This window comes from Malurus melanocephalus, unplaced genomic scaffold (genome assembly GCF_030028575.1).
Source record: "Malurus melanocephalus ecotype Western Australia unplaced genomic scaffold, MMel_1.1 scaffold_15, whole genome shotgun sequence".
NCBI lineage: Eukaryota > Metazoa > Chordata > Aves > Passeriformes > Maluridae > Malurus > Malurus melanocephalus.
In genome coordinates this window covers 3,098,252-3,116,789 of record NW_026623247.1, presented here as the reverse complement: position 1 = coordinate 3,116,789, position 18,538 = coordinate 3,098,252, and the positions used below count along the sequence as shown (strand labels likewise).

Below are 18,538 nucleotides of genomic sequence, written 5' to 3'. Positions count from 1 at the left end.
TTGGAAAGTGGGACAGGCTTCCAAAGTGCTCAGTTATGAAGAAGTATACTTAGGTGGAATAAGTTCAGCTGGAGTTTGAACTGGTAAAAGGTGTTAAGGGTAACAAGAAAAACCTACTCTGGTAGGTATGTTAGTACCAAACACAAGGTCAAGGAAAATGTAGGTCTGCTGTTGCCCGGGACTTACAGCTTAACTACTGACAGCACAGTMGTGGTAGTGGTATTCAATTTTCTCTTTGCCTTGGTCAGCATGGAAAAGATCAGCACACAAGTCTCTGTGTCAAGAACCAGAAAGAAAGTTAACAGCAAAACACTGATGGAGTAGGACTGAATTAAGGTCCAGCTGTAGCAGCTAAACATATGAGCAGGATGTGCTGGGATGCTTCTGAATTGGTCCACCATCTATCTTATTAGAACGATCATTGAAGTCCTAAGTGACAGGAAGAGGGCAAATATTATACCCATTAACAAAAGTGAAAATTTGGGAAATTGCAGAGCCATCAGACTCACTASGTTCTCGGGGAAGTTGTAGAACAACAAGTGTTTGTGGAAGTTGTTTCCAAGCACTTGAAAGACAAGAAAGAAAATGGCTGTGAAAACCCAACTCAGATTTACCAAGGGTACATTGTTCTTGATCAACATGATRCTTTCTTTGATGAAACCGCTTGTTCAGTGGATGAAAGAGTTACGGGTGCTCTGTACCTTGACTTTAACAAGGCACTTGACATATTTACCCCTAGTATTCCTGTAGACAAGTGTGTAAGATACAGTTTGGACGCACATACTGTGAAAATTGTCTCACCTCTAAAGATCAAAGGAGAATGTGATGTTMGTGGCTCAAAGACAAACTGTCAGGTGGTTCTTGAAGTTCCTTGAAAGTTGATGCTGGGTCTGGTAGTGCTATTCAATATAATTGTAAATATTTTGATGATAGGATTGAGCTGTTGCTGAATTTGCAGATGACTTCAAAGTGGAAGGAGAGGGAGATATCTGGGAAGGAGGTGCCACCATTCATTCACAGAAACATTGACAGACTGGGAAGTTGCACCAATAAGAATTGCATGAGTTTTAACAAAGATAAACAGGAACTACATCTGGGTTGGGATAAACTTAAGTGAACAGGCTGGGAACACACTGGCTGGGGTATAGCTCTGCTGTAAAGCACCTGTGGGTTCTGGGGACAGCAAACTTAACATGAGCTAGTAGTATAATAGGCATAAAGAAGACAAACAGTGTCATGGACTGCATCAGGAAGAGAATCATCAAGGCATGTAGCCATCAACACTACACGCAAGTAGGCCAGCATAGGTAGATTGGAGGGTTGGAGATTGCTGAGTAGTTGAGATAACTGGTCTTCCTGAGATGCATAGATTCAGTGCAAGGTACTCTATTTACAAGAGTTTATACAGAAGAGGCAGTGGGCCCAGGTTGCTCTAGGGGAATACCATCCAAATTAAAAAAGGAAAATATTMGTCTGTGAGAAGATTAATCAAGAATTAATCATAGGAACAGCTTTTCCAGAGTAACTTGAAATCTCCCTTGCTAACAGTATTGATGACTTGAAAGCACCGAGACAACCTAATCTAGGGCTGTACATTTGGTAGAAGTTTGGACCGGATCTTCTGTAGAGATTTTATATGAGAAGATAAAATCTCTAGTCTAGACTTGTCCCTTATTCTATACAACAGGTGATTTTTTTTTTTTTTTGTTACTTTGCGTAAGGTTCAGTAGTTATGATGCATTCTRCCTGTTCTTGATTGAGCAGATTTAACTTATTTATATTCAAGATTATAGTCAGTAATARCCCTAATGGTTAGAGATTGATGGAATATCCTGGATCTGACTGAGCTGGAGGTGCAGTGGAGTTATTACTGGTATGTCTGCATATTTTGTCTGCAAAGCATAAGATGTTTTACATGGGCAAGAGATTTCAGTAGTACTGACATGGTTTTGTACTGTGATTTGTCAAGCATGTAGCTTTACATGCAGAAAAATGTTAAATGCAAGCAAAATAAAAATCAGTTATCTACATGGTAGCATTATTATTATCAAATTTAAATTACGCTTTTGTGGGTTTTTAAAAGGGTTTTAAGGATGTAAACTGGAAGTATATATCAATAGAATAATACTCCTAACTTACTACTGTGTTAACGAAGTTCTACTTGTGTTAAACTTGGCACTATCTTTAAATAAATATATTTGCTTCATGAGGTATTGTAGTTTTAATACTGGGACCTAAGTTGTCCTGAATAGGTTTCAGGAGGTAAAAGCTTTATTTCTGAAATTCTTTGAAATGTGTGGAAAAAAAGTTTATAAACTTTTCTGTTTTTGAATGTAAGTTGACTATAGTGTTGTCCTCACATATGTATATACAGCTTCCTTTTGGGGTATTACTAACCTCATAGAAGTTTATTGGTGTTTTGCTAATGGTTTCCACTAATCTTGGGTTTCTTGCAATGGCTTCTCTAGGAGTTGCACACATCTGCTTTTGAGGAAAGATATTTGCATGTGCCCTAATGGATTTTTTTAGTGGTTATAAGTTAATCTATCATGTATGTCAAAGTTGGCCCTTTGCCCTCAGTATTTTATTTAGTTCGTGTATGTGCAGAGGAAGGCATGTAAGTTCATAGTCTGCTTAAATGCTTTGTGTGGGAATAAGGTGTGGATACGTAGGAATTCTTAACATTTTAATGGGTGAGGTAGTGCATGTTTTGTACTTCTGGCTGAAGGCATTTTAAGTTTCCTTTAAAAAATTCCTTAACCTGTTTGATTGGGTAAGTGGTGCCTTTGTGTTTTGCTGTTTTGAACGTTCTTCCTGCTGCCAAGATACAGAGGAATTGGATACAGTATGCAAGACAGTATCTTCTGACACTCCCCAGTGTCACTTCCTTATTGAAATTTCCGTGTGTTGACAGAATTGGTCGATCAGTGTTGGTAAGATCAAAGGGCAAGCTCACAATAACACTGCTGCGCTAAGAATTTAGTACTTTATTCTACCTCAAATGCCTGTGTATGTGTCACTTCCTTCGCTCTTCTCAGGCAAGAGACAMTTTGAGCATCTTTTGACGAGTAGTAGAATAACTTCCCTGATAAATTTTGGTGTGCCAGCTTTCTAAAATACCTACTTTTTAATATGAAGTATTTATTGAAGGAAGTTAATTTTTTAAGTGTCATATGTAAGCATTAATTTTTTCCTTCTTAATTTAGAGATTTTGTGGTATGTTTTGGAATAGTCTGTACAAGATTTCTAGGCATTTATAGTATTTGGAAAGTGAAAGTTACAGTTGGAACATATCTTACAAACACAATATATAGCTTTTCAACAGTATATAAATTCTGATTAGCAAGAAAATAACCAAATAAGGCTAGAGGCATGGGATCAGAGTAATCACTGTAAAAGTTGGTTTCCTTTGGTGTGTTCTCTGAGTTAAATAGCCATCCTTGTCATACACTTGTGTAGGTGGAAAAATTCTGGTGAATAACAGCGATATCCTTATCTTGCTGGACTGCCCTTGGCTTTCTGAAATAAACATTTTTTCTGGCATCMCTGTGGACTGGAATCAGGCACATGCTGCAATAATTCTCTCAGAAGAGAGTGTGCTATAGTCTTCATCCACTGAATTTGCCAAATGTTTGAAACCATGCGAAACAGAGTTACTATGACAGAGTTTTTATGTTCGGGGGAAGTAAGCTAAAAAAGCCAAACAAACTAACCTTCCTATTTTCTTCCAATATAGGAGGAGAGAAATGAGAAAGTGTTGGATCAAAATCARCCACATACTTTTTTTTGGGTTGACAAACCTCAATAGAAGTGTAGGTAGTATTTAAAGCAGCATGTATCTTCCTTACATAATTTTCAGGAATTGATCTGGAAAGACCAGTTTCTGTACTTGCTGCACTCCAGACCTTTAAAAGACTGCTGGTTATACTAGTATTTTTCAAATATATCTTTTCATTGGAAGTCTGCAGGAGACTTCTCTCCTACCAGTTTGCTGTATAAATTTTGAAGTGATACTTCTGTGAATTAAGTTGATTCAAGAAGAGTTTATTTACTCTGGAGTGGAGAGTACCTGGCCGAATCCTCAAACAGCTGTAGGAGGAAGTGGTTGATGGTACAGTCAATGTAGTCTTTCACGGTGACACTTCTCTTTTGTCCTCTAGTAGCAGCAAGTAATTTGAAATGGCATTTCATAATCTTTAAAAGGTAGTTCATAAAATGCTGGGACCAGTGAGGTCCTAAAATCACAGCTTCTGTTACTGTTCTGAGTGGATGAAAATCAATTAGTGGGACAAAGCATCCAGACACCAGGAAGYGTAATGTGAAGAAAACAGTGATTCATGCTCCAGTACAAACTGGTTGGATGTGGGGACATAATTACAGTGTCTCCACTTCAACAGTTAGTTTGCCTCAGCTCACTGGTAGCTGGAGTTTGCCCTTTTCCTTCTTGGGTAGGAGGGCTTAGAGAGTTCTGTGTTCATTGTGGTGGGGAGGAATGGACCCACAACAGAGCCCCTGGAGTCTGTTGGGAGTGGATGTGGGGGAGAAGATAGGTCAAACCGTCCACACATTTCAGCTGTGGCCCTTAGAAAAATTGCAGAGTTTTGTTGTGTCAGACTTTTTGTGGTTTGAAAACGGTAGCTACTTTGTTGCTCTCAGCAGTTAAGCAAATGCTATTTTCAGCTACTTCGAAGTAGAAAACCTGGGGTGAGAGGAGGGGTCTTTGATTTCAATAGCTGATAGAGCAGAACTCTCTGGTTCAGCCTGCATTCTTCTTGATGGCTAGCTTCAGAAACATAATCTTTTCTACTTCTGACTTGAGAATACATTTTGAAGAAATGTGTGAATAGTTCTCTGCTATATGGGTCACAGAATTCTTCAGTACTTCTTTGACCAGTACTCAAATGTTTTAACAGGAACAAAAGTATTAAGTTGGTGGCAGTTCCATCTCCGGTGACCCAGAGGATGCCAAGGAGTGTGTTCTTTTGGAGTCATTGAATGGCTTCTGACTGAAATTCTTCCCTCTGAGAAAGCTTCAGTTACTATTATTATTCTTTGAAGAACTAAAATAGAAAAAAGGCTACCAAAAGGGCTCTTTCCGTTTCTTTGACATTTGTGAGGGAGAAACACTCAAAAAAGGGAAATGTTAGTTTACCAAAATTGGTTAAGGCACTAAGATCAGCTTTTGTAAAATACAGATTTTTTTTTTTACTCAAAATCATTAATTTTAAATTAGTGGCTATATTTTAATCCATTCTTAAACAAGTTTTTTGTTGAATATTTAATAGTTTTATGTAAATGTCAAGGAAATGTATACTGGAACTGAAGGAAGAAGTCTACAGTGTATTTTTTATTTTAGAAGGGTTGAAGTTTCCTTTGGTTGAGTCCATTYTTCTATTCATATATTCTAATACAAATAAATCCTAAAATTTGCCTAATCTTATATTGACAGAAGATTTTCTTAGCAATGATGTTAGATGTATTCTTACTAATGCTTTTCAAGGAGATGCCCAGTGAGCAGGATTTCAGTGTGTGGAAATTTTGAGTTGAATTGCACAGCCAAAGTGGTTTTTGTTCATAAAGCATACAGTTTCCCACATAGGCAGTGATTTGAACAGAGTTGAAGAAGCTAGTTTSAGACATTAACTGATATCAAGTTAATGATGGTTTTTGATGCTCACACTTGCTGATGTAACTTTTAAAGCAGTTTACAGTTTAACTTCTTAAACATGACATTTCAAAAGCTCCTTTTAGCTCCRGAACTCTATATATAAATGGACTTGTGAAAGTTGCTTGCAGTTTTATATGATTTAGAGTTCTATCCCGATTTATAGATGTAAATTTTGTTTGGTTTTTGAATTCCTGGCAAGATTTCTGTATGCACTGATTGTGATTTATAAAGGTAGTGGTTGCAATTTTTACGCAGTACAGGCTTGGCCATAGTAATTCCTATTTTTTTTGTACTCTCTGGTCAACTGGCCTGTCCTGCTGTCTCATTGGGGCACATGCTAGAAGGGTGTTTGGAAGTTTTTGGCAAAGTGCCTGATAGTGTAAATTAAGCTTAACATTACTTAGCAGGAAATACTCAAATGCAGCCAGGACTGATGCTTCATTGTTTTTGTATTGACATACATTGAAGGAGAGCAGAAGTCACAGTGAAATGAGGAGTTTTGCTATGACTGAAGTAGAAGGAAAGTTGTAGAGCTGCATTATTGGGCATGGTATTTTAAAGCAACAACCATATGCCCATCAGAAAATGTCAGATTGAGGTACTGATTTTCACTAGAGCTAGCCTAGCCWAGAGTTGTTTAGAAATACAACTAATGCTGTCAACAGAAGTATGTCTAAAAATACATTCGATGAAGAGTTTCAGGATGCCTAGCATGAGTTAAGCCCAGAAAAGTAAAAGGGGAAACRAAACCCACGACTGCATAACTTAAAATTATGAGCTACAGTCTTTTCTTAATCTGAGTTCAATGCATTTTCCTGAAGGGATAGTGTCCTCAGGGTAGAGAAACAGAAAACTTCTTTTTTGTTGTTTTTTGTTGTTTTTTGTTGTTTTTTGTTTGTTTGTTTGTTTTTTGTTGTCTACTTTAGTCTTTTCAGACATGCAGAGAGACTAGCTCAATAGATTAATTTTTACCACATTAAATTGCTTTGTGACTGTTTCACTTCTTTGGAGAGTAAATGTATCTATGCAGGTTTTGTCTCTTTTATGTGTTGTTCCTCTATAAGACAGATAGGCTTCTGTATTTTGCCATTATTGTTAATATTGTTAGTTCCTATTTGTTTTACACACTCATTAGAGAAAACGTCAGGTTTTCCTATAAGTAAGTTTTTAAAACCATAGTATGCTTATTAAACAGAATAATTTTTATACACTCATGAAGAAATACGTAAAAGCTTTCAAGTTGTGGCAATTTTTGATGAACAAAAAATGATGGTGTGCAACTTATTCTAAAATACATTTAAGCAAATAAGTTGAAAGTGAGCTGAAGAATTGGTCCACTGTAGCATTTTTATTTAGATAAATATAAATGTTATATATATATATATATATATATATATATAGTCAGTTAATGTAAAACCATGCAATGTATGTACTGTATGATCTATCAATAAGAGAATAATAAAGAGTACCATTAGAAAAAATCATATTTATCAGACTTTGTGACACAGTTGGGAAAATAAAATAGTATGACAGATGAATTATAAGCATAAATACTACTGTTCATAAACTATTTTAATAGGAGAAAAAGAAATGCCACTGGGAGGAATATACTTAATGAAAATCTAGTTATGGATAATTTCTTGTTTTTTGTTTGTTTGGGGCTTTTTGKTTTTGTTTTTTTTTCATAAATAGTTCATGTTTTCCTTGAAATCTGTGGGAAGTTTATATGACCAATTTAAACTCCTTGTMTAGAAGTAGGCTTAAAATTTTTATGAATCAAAAGCTATTTTGCTCTTGAAAATGTATTTACAATATCATTTACAGCTTGCTAACATGTATAAATGAAATGTCACTTACAGGTGCTGACCTTAAAGAAAGGGCAAAAATGCACTCAAGTGAAGTTAGTTCTTTTGTCTCCAGAGCAAGAGCAACTATTAATGAATTGGGTAAGTAACCTCTCCCTTGAAAAATGTTATTATAACTTTAACCTGAGAATGTTAGATCAGAGGAATGACATAAACATGAATAATTAATTCTTGACTGGTAGGAGAGTATCCCTAACCATGTAGTATCACATTACAGATCTTGGATTGGGAAAGAACCCATCAGGATTATTGAGTGTATTGATAAATATGAATCATGGTGCATTTGTCCTTTTAATATGTTCCAAATTGAGTTGTACTTTTTAAGAATGCTAGAAAAACTAAATCTCAGCTGAAATAGAGGTGATTTGCCCTGATGTTTTCATAAAGGATGGATTGTTCAGTGACATCAAAGTGCTTTAGAGCTCATGCTATTCAATTCTTGTGTACAGTCCAACACGTTTTAGAAACATGTTGAATATCAGCTGTTGATAGAAATTTAGCTGCTAAGGTCTTCTAAAATTTTGTCTAATATRTTTTGGTGTAGTAAAACCTGTTAATATGTTTGGATTTTAATCAACTTGTACCAGTTTTAAAGGATAGTAATTTCTCTGTAAGTTTTACATTATGAATTTGCCATCAAATATTTATATTTCTACATCTCTGGGGATCAGTTTAAATTATATTGTTTTTCAACAGGTTATCACCAATATGATCTGTTGAAAAGAGAAGTGTAGTGTTCCAAGCTTGAACAAATTAATTTTCCACATTTAACTTACATAAAAAAACTTATTCTACCACTTGAAATTTTGGCACACAGCTCTGGAGAATCAATAATTACTCAGAATATATATTTAGATGCTTTTCCTTAAGAATGCTGTGACAGATTTTGGTTTGGCAGAACATTATGAATGGATACCAGTATTTTTTTTAGGTAAATGACAAACTGCTGAAGAATGAATCTTTGATTAGGTAATTCATGGAGTCCTGAAATGAATGTCATGTCTTTGAAGTGAAGTAGACACTCAAGGCTATTTAAATAAGTGAAATCTGTAAAATACCTAGAAGTGAATAGATCGTGAATTTCCTGCAGCTGATACTGTATGTCAGGCTGGTATTTGTCCTTTTTTTGGAATCCCAGGCAAGTGGCAACAAGTTGTTCCATTCATTTACTTAGYAAGAATTTTGGGAGCCTTTCTTAGTATTAAGTAATAATTTGTCAGCCTTCCTTGGCTTGAAATTTATGGAAATGCTTTAAGCTGCTATTAGTGTTTAAGTATGGGCAACTGTTTCAAGATTYTCCTATGATTAGTGAATAGTTCTTTTAAAATCCAAATATTTTCAAATTTTAGGTGAGAAAATTTCTAAGGTCTGAAGACATATTTGCATTTGGCATTCTTCACTGAATGACTGAAAAATATTAACAGTTACCTGATGCTTTGTTTTGTCWCAGGGTTGAAAAAACTTTGAGCAAAATATTTTATTGTCTTCACCATTAAAGTTCCTGTGAGAGTAGTTAACTACTGAATATAGAAGCAAACTTTCACTGTTATCTAAAGGACTTACAGTGAATTATTTGAAGTTTAGGAAACCAATGTGAGTGCTTTCTTTCAGTGATCGCTAGTCACATGAGAAAGAAGCATGGAACTGTGAGATAGTGGAATTAATATTTGAGAAYTGAGGTAACTGAAGTACCTAGATAGGAAAGTTTGTGTGGGAATGTACTAGCGATTTGGCATACATKACATTGGTTGGAAAAGTGACGGAATTTGACAATACAGCCTTTGCCTGATACCGTAGCAAAACTTTTTGCTTAGATTGACCAAGTGTCTTCGTGCTGCCTCGTCCTTGCCTCATTCTTCCCCTTTCTCTTTCCTTCCTCCCTCTGTCCCTCAACAGCAGGGGTAGTTATAGGATGGATTAAAGATTTTCTGAAGGGTCTTTGCAGATCAGTTTAAAAATCGTAGAACCATAGAATGGTTTGGGTTGGAAGGGACCTTAAAGATCATCTTGTAACATCCCACCAGCCTGGCCTTGAGCACTTCCAGTGATGGGGCAATCACARCTGCTGTGAGCAACCTGCTCCAGGGCCTCACCACCTTCACAGTAAAGAGRTTCTTCCTAAAATCCAATCAAAACCTTTGATTCMAACCAAATGTTTAAATCCATTTGTCTTGTCCTGTTACTACATGATCTTGTAAAAAGTCCATCTCCATTTTTCTTGAAAGCTCCCCTCAGGTACTGGAAGGCTGCAATTAGGTCACTCCAAAGCCTTCTCTTTTCCAGGCTGAACAGTCCCATTCCTGTCAGCCTTTCATCATAGTAGACRTGCTCCATCMCTCTGATCAACTTGGTGTCCCTCCTCTGGACTCACTCCAGCAGGTCAGTGTCCATCCTGTGCTGAGCTGGATGCATTACCCGGGTGGGGGTTTCATTGTGATGTTCCCCACATCAGGTAATGGTGGACAATATTAAAAAAAAATGTATATGAGGTTAGATTACATGGRTGCATAAAATAACCCATTGCATGATGTCCTTATGAATAGGAATGGACATTGATTACATAGTAAGTTAGAGGTTCTTAGTGTTTTTGTTTTTTTTTTTTATTCTCTTGAAGAAGTGATCTGTCATTACAAAATGTAATTTATGTAGAACTGTAGACATTGTATTTGCATTTGGTCACTGTAGTTAATCTGTATGTTGAAAATAATAATGGTATTTTTCTTGCCCAGCAACAACTAGAAGGCTGTGAGATAGTTAAAGAGGGGAAGCAATTTTCAAATTAGTGTTTGCAACTGCAGAATGTTATATAGCCAGTGAACAATATTTCAAACCTCCTATTCTGTTCTTTTTGTCTATCTGAATTTAATACTGTAATCTCAGTTAAAATGTATTCTACTTTTTGCTTTCCAGAACTAGGTCATGTTTTGATAATTGTGTTTGTATTCAGATGCGTGACCTAGTAAGGAGATATGTCTTTTTAGCTATATTTTCAAAAAGAAGACCATTAAGTTACCTTTACAGATTAAATACAATAAAGGTTAATTCTGTCTTGAACAACTAGGTAAACTTAGCTTTTTAGAATTGACATGGTGTGACTTTCTTTAATTTCTGTCAATTTCACTACATTTAAAATCCTTTCACTGGTGGTTTGTAAAAAGCTGTAGTATCATTCTGGAATATAGTTACAGAAGGAAGCTCTCTGGAAATTAAAAGCATACTGCAGTTGTTTATATAGGAATAATTTATAACTTCTTGCTAAATTTGGGTAAAGTAGTCAGACTGCAGTAAATATCACTTTGTTTAAAAATAACTGCATAAAAAAAGAGATGAAAAAATTGTAACTCAGCCATTAGTTGCAGCACTTAGAGCTTTAAGTTGGGAAGGGGAAAATCAAAACAGCCTTTATTTTTAGCCGTGGTTGCTTTTGCTAAAATTATACCAGAATTGTGGAGGTTTGTTTGGGGGTTGTTTTTGTATGTTTGTGACTGGGGATTTTGGTATTTTTTTCTTTGTTTTGTTTTGTTTTTTGTTTTTTTTTTAATAGTAGGAATTATAAAACTACTTGCCATTACTATATTCTTCCTTGAAGCACTTTGTTACTAATGTAATGCTGTCTTTACCCTCAAGAAAGTAGGAGAGAAATGCTTTAATAAATCTCTTGTAACCATGCTCAACAAGACAGGCCTGAATAAATTAAGTCAAATGATAATGATTTCAAGAAGCCTTGTTACTGRTGCTTTCGGGGTGGGACGAAACCCCATCATTGTTAATCAGATCTGCAATACGTCTTTTATAGTATGTCTCTCATTAAGTCCATGTTGCATTTTAAACAGGCTGTGGGATGAGGACTGTGATAGTGTATATATGTTATCTTTTGGGGTTTCAGTTGCAAAGCAGACTGAGGCTATGTGTGGAACCAAATACAATAACCACACTCAATAAAAACACCATGTTTAATAGAAAGAAAAACTGAAGCTGTCGAAAGAATTTCAATTCAGCAATTACATGTAATTACTCAAAGTGACATCTGGCTCCAACCTTTTAAGTGAGAAACACCATTGATTAGCAAAACTCTTCCAAAGAATGTAGGCATAAATGTCCAAATCCCACAATCAGGGAATAAAAATTGAAGACTGATGTTCTTTGTTACTTTTTAAAATTAAAGTGCTCAGGCTTGTTTTTTATTTCACATTTGGCGACAAAACACCTTACTGATGGCCTGATGAAACTTAGATCTGAACTAAGTTACGAATAAATATTTTAACAAAATATTAAAGTTACTTGTGTTCTGTTTGTTATGATGCATTATAACAAATCCTACCGTTTATTGTTAAAAATACTTGATTAGTATCTTATGCATAAGCTGTGATGCAACTTTAATAAGTGGTGATATTTAGTAACTTTGTTCATACATAGTTCTATCAGATATGATTAGTTTTACCATAGTCCACTTTGAAGTAAATCATCCTGAATGAAAGCATCTTGTGGTTACATTTGTGTTTTTTATTGTGTGCTCTTTATTTTATTCAGAGCAGATATAGTTCTATATTTACATATTCCCTTTACCCCCTTCTTTAGCACTTTTTCTGTCTWTTTGGCTTCTTTCAGTCATCACCAAATTTTTAATTTACCTAAAAGGGTGCATTTGTTCATCCTTCAGAAGAACATCTTCTTTTCAAAGAAATTCCTATTTTGACTATTGAAGATCACGCATACATCCATTTTTCCATGCCACATGTTAATATACCAGTTTGGTTTTGGATGCATGCTGTCAAAAATTGGTTTCAGAGATGTCAAGAATAGTATCAGGTTTATAAAAATTTTCATTTGGTTTCTGGTTTGCTCACTGTTACCCTACCTTGCTTTTGTGAAGGCTAAAAATAAGCAAGAATTGTCATTGATGAGGTCAGTGCTATGCCGTGTTTCACTGTTGGATTTTCTGAGGCTTCTGTGGAGCTTTGGTTAGTGTTTTMAACCCTGGTTTAGTAATGAACACTCAAAATTTACCAAATTTACCAAATCCATCTCTGTTTGCTGGAGGGTAGACTGGGCCATCAAAGATGGAGTACTCTAGTTTCAAAATCCTTTGGTAAGAACTGTGGATTTCTTTTTTAGGGAAGAGTGAGATACAGGCTATGAGTTGCATTTACCGGAAAGCTGAATGAAATTTCAGATAGCTATCAAACTTGGAAAAAGAGAAATTACAGCTAGCAGAGCCATGCTTAACGGCGGGCCTCAGGCATCATGGTGTTGCTGACCCTGTAAAAGGTAGATTTCAGCACCATACTTCTCTTGCTATTTTGTGATGTTACCTGTTTGGTTAATTGTACAGCATAACTAATACAGTCCTTGACTGCTAGCATTCTGAGTAGGTTGCTGAGCTCTTGGTTGTTTTCCAATAGTAGATTTATTTCTTCTCTTGATACTGAATTRATTTAAGATAACCATTTGTGGTGTCTGATCCTGGTACCTGCTGTACACCCATGACAGAAATCAATATAACCTCAGCAGTAGTTTACTTTTCCTTCTGATAGTAATTCCAAATGTTGTTCTGTGAGGCAAAGAGGCTATGCTCTAGACATGGCACTTAAAATTTCCTCCCACAAAGGTGTCTGTATCAAAAGGAGRGTGCTGCTTGCTCAAATGGATTATTGAGATCAACATGGCCAGTTTGCACTGTGCTAAAACAGTCCTCCAGTATCACTTGCTATCCAGGGATTCCGTTTCCTCTCTAGGGAGCCACACAATGAATGTTTGATGCATTGGGAAATGCTACCCTTTCCTCACCCTGTACAGGTTTGAAATTACATGTTTCAATTGCTGAATGATTGTTTGTCAGCTCTTTGTTTTGACTGTCTTGGTCTCTGGCTCTGCTTTTTGAACAAATTGGTATTCAAAGGACGGCAACTCCTGACMTGGTACTGAAAGCATAATGTTGTTCTTGTATCGAGGAAGTCCTGAGCCCTCTGCTTGGGCCAAGCACGAGGCTTGGACTTCAGAATAGCATTTTCAAGTAATTCTCTACTTTTCTGTAGGTAGGCTCTGGCTTGGTGATATTACTAAGCTAGCTTATTAAAAAAAAAAAAAAAAAAAAAAAAAAAAAAAAAAAAAAAAAAAAAAAAAAAAAAAAAAGCTTACTGTGACATGTTAATGAGTGTTCTTTCTGTAGTGATCTCTTGAAACTCTTACTTGGTAAATTTTGCTAATTAGAAAATAAAAATATTTTAGCACTGGTCTAGGGAATATATTGTGTCAAACCRGAGTGCTAGTAGTAATAGAGTATGGGTTATCTTCATACTGTAAATCAGAAGAGTAGACTATAAAAAAAAAAGAAAACTGTATTCCATTTGATTTTCTTAATGATCAGAGATTATATTAGATAATATAGTTGTGTGTGTATATTATATAGAAACTATAGTTTGAGTTTTATTTTGTGTGCTCTTTRGGAAAGAAACTTACATAGAAGTAGAATCTAAAAATGTAACTGAATTATTTTAACTTCTTCTATATTGCAAATTCACTGCTTGATTATGTGTTGTGCTGTTTGTGTTAACAATAAGTTCTTAAATGTACTTAATAAGAATGAAAAATAAAAGRAATTATTTTCATTTTTCTTCTATCAAAGCTTTCATTCATTGCCACCGAAAGTGGATTCTATCATCTATATACCATCTTTAATTATTGTGTTACTGAGGCCAGAATGAGACTACAAGATGAAATGTTAGTAAATATGAAGAAGCTAAAGAGTCTGTTTATCATACTGAAGTGTGTCACTGGAGATGAATGAAATATCCAAGTGATTTTATATAGTACAAGAAAATCATGGAAGAGTTGGATGCAGAAAACCATAGATAAAGGGTTTMGTTGAATCCATCTTTCATTCCCATAGGTTTCCCAGTTTGTGTTTCCATTATCAAGAATGTAGAACCCACTGCCTCACTTACTTATCCATAATAAAGTACCATATAGAAAATTTTAAAATAAAGAGTATAATATTCCTCTATTAAAGTTGGAAGTATTTTTGTCAATTCAAAATATATATTATTTCTAGGGAGTATATAAGGGTGAATGATTAAGGAAGGAAACTGGGAAATTAATAGGATTGAGTGAAGTGCTTTAGCCACTGTCTAAAATAATGGAAGAAAACATTTATTAATACCTTTTGCTTAGTAATCAACTGTAAGCAATGTGTAGTAACAATTTTCATTAAAAAGCAAAATTTCTTTACAAATACTGGGTTTTTTTTTGTGCAGCTCTTTCTTGTTATTGATTGTCTGCCTGAACTTTGAAGGTATTAAAGCAATGTTCAAAAAGTAATGTTCGAACAAGTCTATCAACAGTTGTAGTCTATTAAGCTTCTTATCTAAAGCACAGGAATTAGAGGGATCCTGAAAGCCTTTCACAGTTGTAACTCGCAAATGTATGGCAAAGAATTGCATGTATCCAAATGCACACTTAGCTTATTCAGACTTTGAGGTGGGGCTGTTTTTGTAGATGGATATATTTTTGAAACATATTGACATAGAGAAATAATTTAATTATCACTTTGTCATTGTTTTTGCACTTATGAGAGGTGAAACTTTGTAACATTTAATTACTTGCCACGTGCAAAAATGGTTGAACCAATCTTCTTTGCCTTGAAGTTCTTGTAGGAAGAATTGACCATTTCTTCTAGCTACTTTCCCACGTTGGTGCATACAGTGGTTGGTTTTCTTAGTGTTACAGAACAGATGAAAGTACTTTGTTTTTGTTAGCTTTTTTCTCTATAGAAAATCCTTTTTTTGCTGGTAGTGCTTACAACTGAAATGCAGGCAAACTGTTATAGTCACTGACCTGATAACACACTTTGCAAGCAAGGTAACTGACTGAAATAAAACTGTTGTTGCAAAGGTTGTATGCCATTGTAATGTTCTTCAGGAAAAGGTCCCCAAAAATGAAAGATAGTACTGTGTTGCAATTATTTTTCTGATTTCCTGTGGCATAAACTATTTAATATGTTAAATGTAATTTTGTGATTATAATGTTCCTAGTATAAAGACTATTCTGATTATCAGAATTGCACAGGTACTGCCTCTAMTTGCTACTCAAGGTGCATAGTTTGTGCCCTTTGTGCACTTTTTTTTTTCTTTTTAAGAAAAAATCTTAGTTTTTATAATCAAGAGCACCATTGCCAGTCAGGAGACACCAAGAATCCAAGTAGTGAAGAGGTGGAAGAAAAGTGTATTCTTAGTAACAAAATAAGAATATTTAGGTATAAACTTTATAATTTAAAAAACAAATTTAAAATCRATTCCCAGTTACTATGTAAGCTAGGATGTAGTTTTAAATATTACTCATAAAATAATATTAATCATTACTGCTAATACAAAATTTTTATTTGTTTCTGTGACCTTTTGAAAATTCTTTTCTAACTTGTAAGCAGAAAACTTGGAAATTTGGGGGTTCGTTAAAAAAGTCTAAAGCCACAGATCTCAAGCCTTTCTTTCAACATTGTTGGTGTAGGAATCAGTCCACAGATTTGCAGTATTGTATGGGTTCAAGCTATTGTTAGTTGACATAGAAGAGAAATAATATGTAAATAGGTGCATTGCTTTGTAATAACATGACTAAAATTTGTAATTCTTTATTTGACATTCTCATTCTTAAATTACGACTCCTTTTTCCTCTTTCTTGCTTTCCAAATGGGTAACCCTTCAATTATGAAATCAATCAACAGATATGCACTTAGTGGCATTTAAACATTTGGGGGACATGTGACCATTCTTTTTATTAATTTGAAGTCTCCATTGTTTTTACATTTGAATAAATGTGCTAAGAAATGGGGAAGGAGCTTTCTTATCTGTAGAGTAAAATTTGTCCTTGGAAAGATTCTGGAACAACTAAACATGGAACCTACTACATGAGGGACAAGAAATCATGAGGCATAGTCAGCATGGAGTCAGAAGAGGAAAATTTTGCTTAATCAGTCTTACAACCTATGATGAAATKACTCGTTTATTAGATGGGAAATGAGCAGTGGATATTGTCTACCTCGACTTTWGTAAGGCTTTTGACAGTATGTCTTGTAAGATTTTCATAGAGTAACCGGTGAGTTACATCCATGGGCTGGATGAAAAGGCAGTGAAGTGGATCGAACATTGGCTAAATGTATGGGTGCAGATTGGGCATCAGCAGCATGACGTTTGCTTGGAGCAAGGGGAACTAAAGAGGTCTCTTTTAGCCTCAACTATTCTGTGATTTAAATGTTTCTCATGTGCTTCAGACATATGTAGGCAGATATTTGCTACACTTCCTTAGACTGCTAGATTTAGATAACAAATTGTGGAACTATTAAACTATTGCTCAATTTATAGCATGCTTTCCTCTAGTAATCCATATAATACTGACAGTATGCAGGATATTTTTATACAGTTCATCCTCCTGGCTTTATGTTTTATGAAATCCATTATTCAAAAGAAAAAATGAGCTGCTAGAAATGCCCCCTGAAGTTGCTTGTCCTAGTAAGATGTTCACTAATCAACCTTATTTATCAAATAATTAGAAATACACATATGGAATAAGTAGCTTGGACAATCAGATTCTTTGTTCTGTAGCAACTYGGTTGTGTTGTCATTTAAAATTGAATTTTCTAGCTACTTGTGTCTTAGATGGACACTTACAGTTTTTGAGGCAAGTAGAATATGCTCACTACTTCCTATTCAGTTTCATTCTGGGAAACAAGAATTCTTCTGTTCATAATTAATGACAAGTCAGGCCAATGGATCTGATTCAGTAGATTCTAGAGGGTAGTGACCAGCTTCTGATTTATATTTGAATATATTTCTCGAGATTGATTGCCAGGGGTCACTTAATTGAGATGAGAAAGAAGCAATAACAACTTTTTTTGTACATTGTCCAGGTGTGGGACAACAGAGGAATAGCAAGGGAAGTTAAGGTGACTTTTTCATTTTAATGTTTTATATCAAATGCATTAAAAGGCATTTGATAGGTTTAAACAGGGGCTTCATTTGAGTGTTCATAGGTACCAAATTCAGACCACAATTAGTTGAATTGAAAATATTTGTACTAGTCTGTAAAAAAGTACTTCAAAAATAGAAGTTAATGATGTCTGAGGGACAGTATAGAATTCGTGCATTGTTAGGGCTTGAGTGGGCTTTCATGGAATTTTCTGATTCATGGGAATCATGAAGTGTTGCAGTAACAGTGCAGACCTTTTRTGTTAAGAGAAACTGAATTCTACATCTGCTGGACTTCAGTTCTTTTATGATGACTCCTGTATCATATCAAAGCTAAAGGAAGCGAATACTGCAGGTATTCTTCAGATTGATTGGAACTGCTGCCAGGCTACAAATGGGTGATTCTCATACACTTATTTGTCACTTGAATATCAGGAATGTTTTTTTTTTCCTTTTATAGAAGTACATTTATATACCATTTATGTAAGTGGTACAGTTGCTTACAGAACATATTACAGGTATAAAATTTTTCAGCAAGCAAGGAGGACACTCCTAGGGGTTGGTCTTTTAAAATTTGATATTCTGAATTAGTAATTCTCTTTTCTGGGTGTTAAATATTTTAAGTTAATCAATTTGAACAAGTTCGTGCAGGTTGACCAGGAACTCAAATCACAATGCCTGGAATTCTGGGTAACCATATTCTTCCTCTGCTCATTTCAGGAACTCACTGTAAGGCATCACTGTTAGTGATAGGTCTTCTTTTGAGTAATTGGGCACCATCTGAAGAATGTGTTTTTTGCCTGTTATGTGAAATCTACTGTAGGTAGATTCATAAAAACAAGGCTACTTTCTTATGTACATTGTTGCCATTTTGGTTTTACTGTGTGTATTCATTTTTCATACTTCCTTCTTCTCAGTAACTCAGTGAAAAGTAAACTTTTCCTAGTTGATCAGACTGTTTATTTTTTTCCAATAGCGAGAATGTGATKGTTCACATTAATAGGAAAAGGCTGYTTGAGAGTTACTAAGAAAGTGTCACATRTAATCCG

General features: G+C 35.1%; 1 protein-coding gene across 2 annotated transcripts in view; it reads left to right on the top strand.

Annotated features, from left to right (window-relative positions):
- AUH (AU RNA binding methylglutaconyl-CoA hydratase) overlaps positions 1 to 18,538 on the top strand; it is a 104,849-nt gene that overhangs the window by 28,865 nt on the left and 57,446 nt on the right. For both annotated transcript variants that reach the window (XM_057385022.1, XM_057385012.1), the window contains exon 4: positions 7,528 to 7,614. In XM_057385022.1, the coding sequence (XP_057241005.1) occupies positions 7,528 to 7,614 (87 nt within the window). The remainder of the gene's footprint in view (positions 1 to 7,527; positions 7,615 to 18,538) is intronic.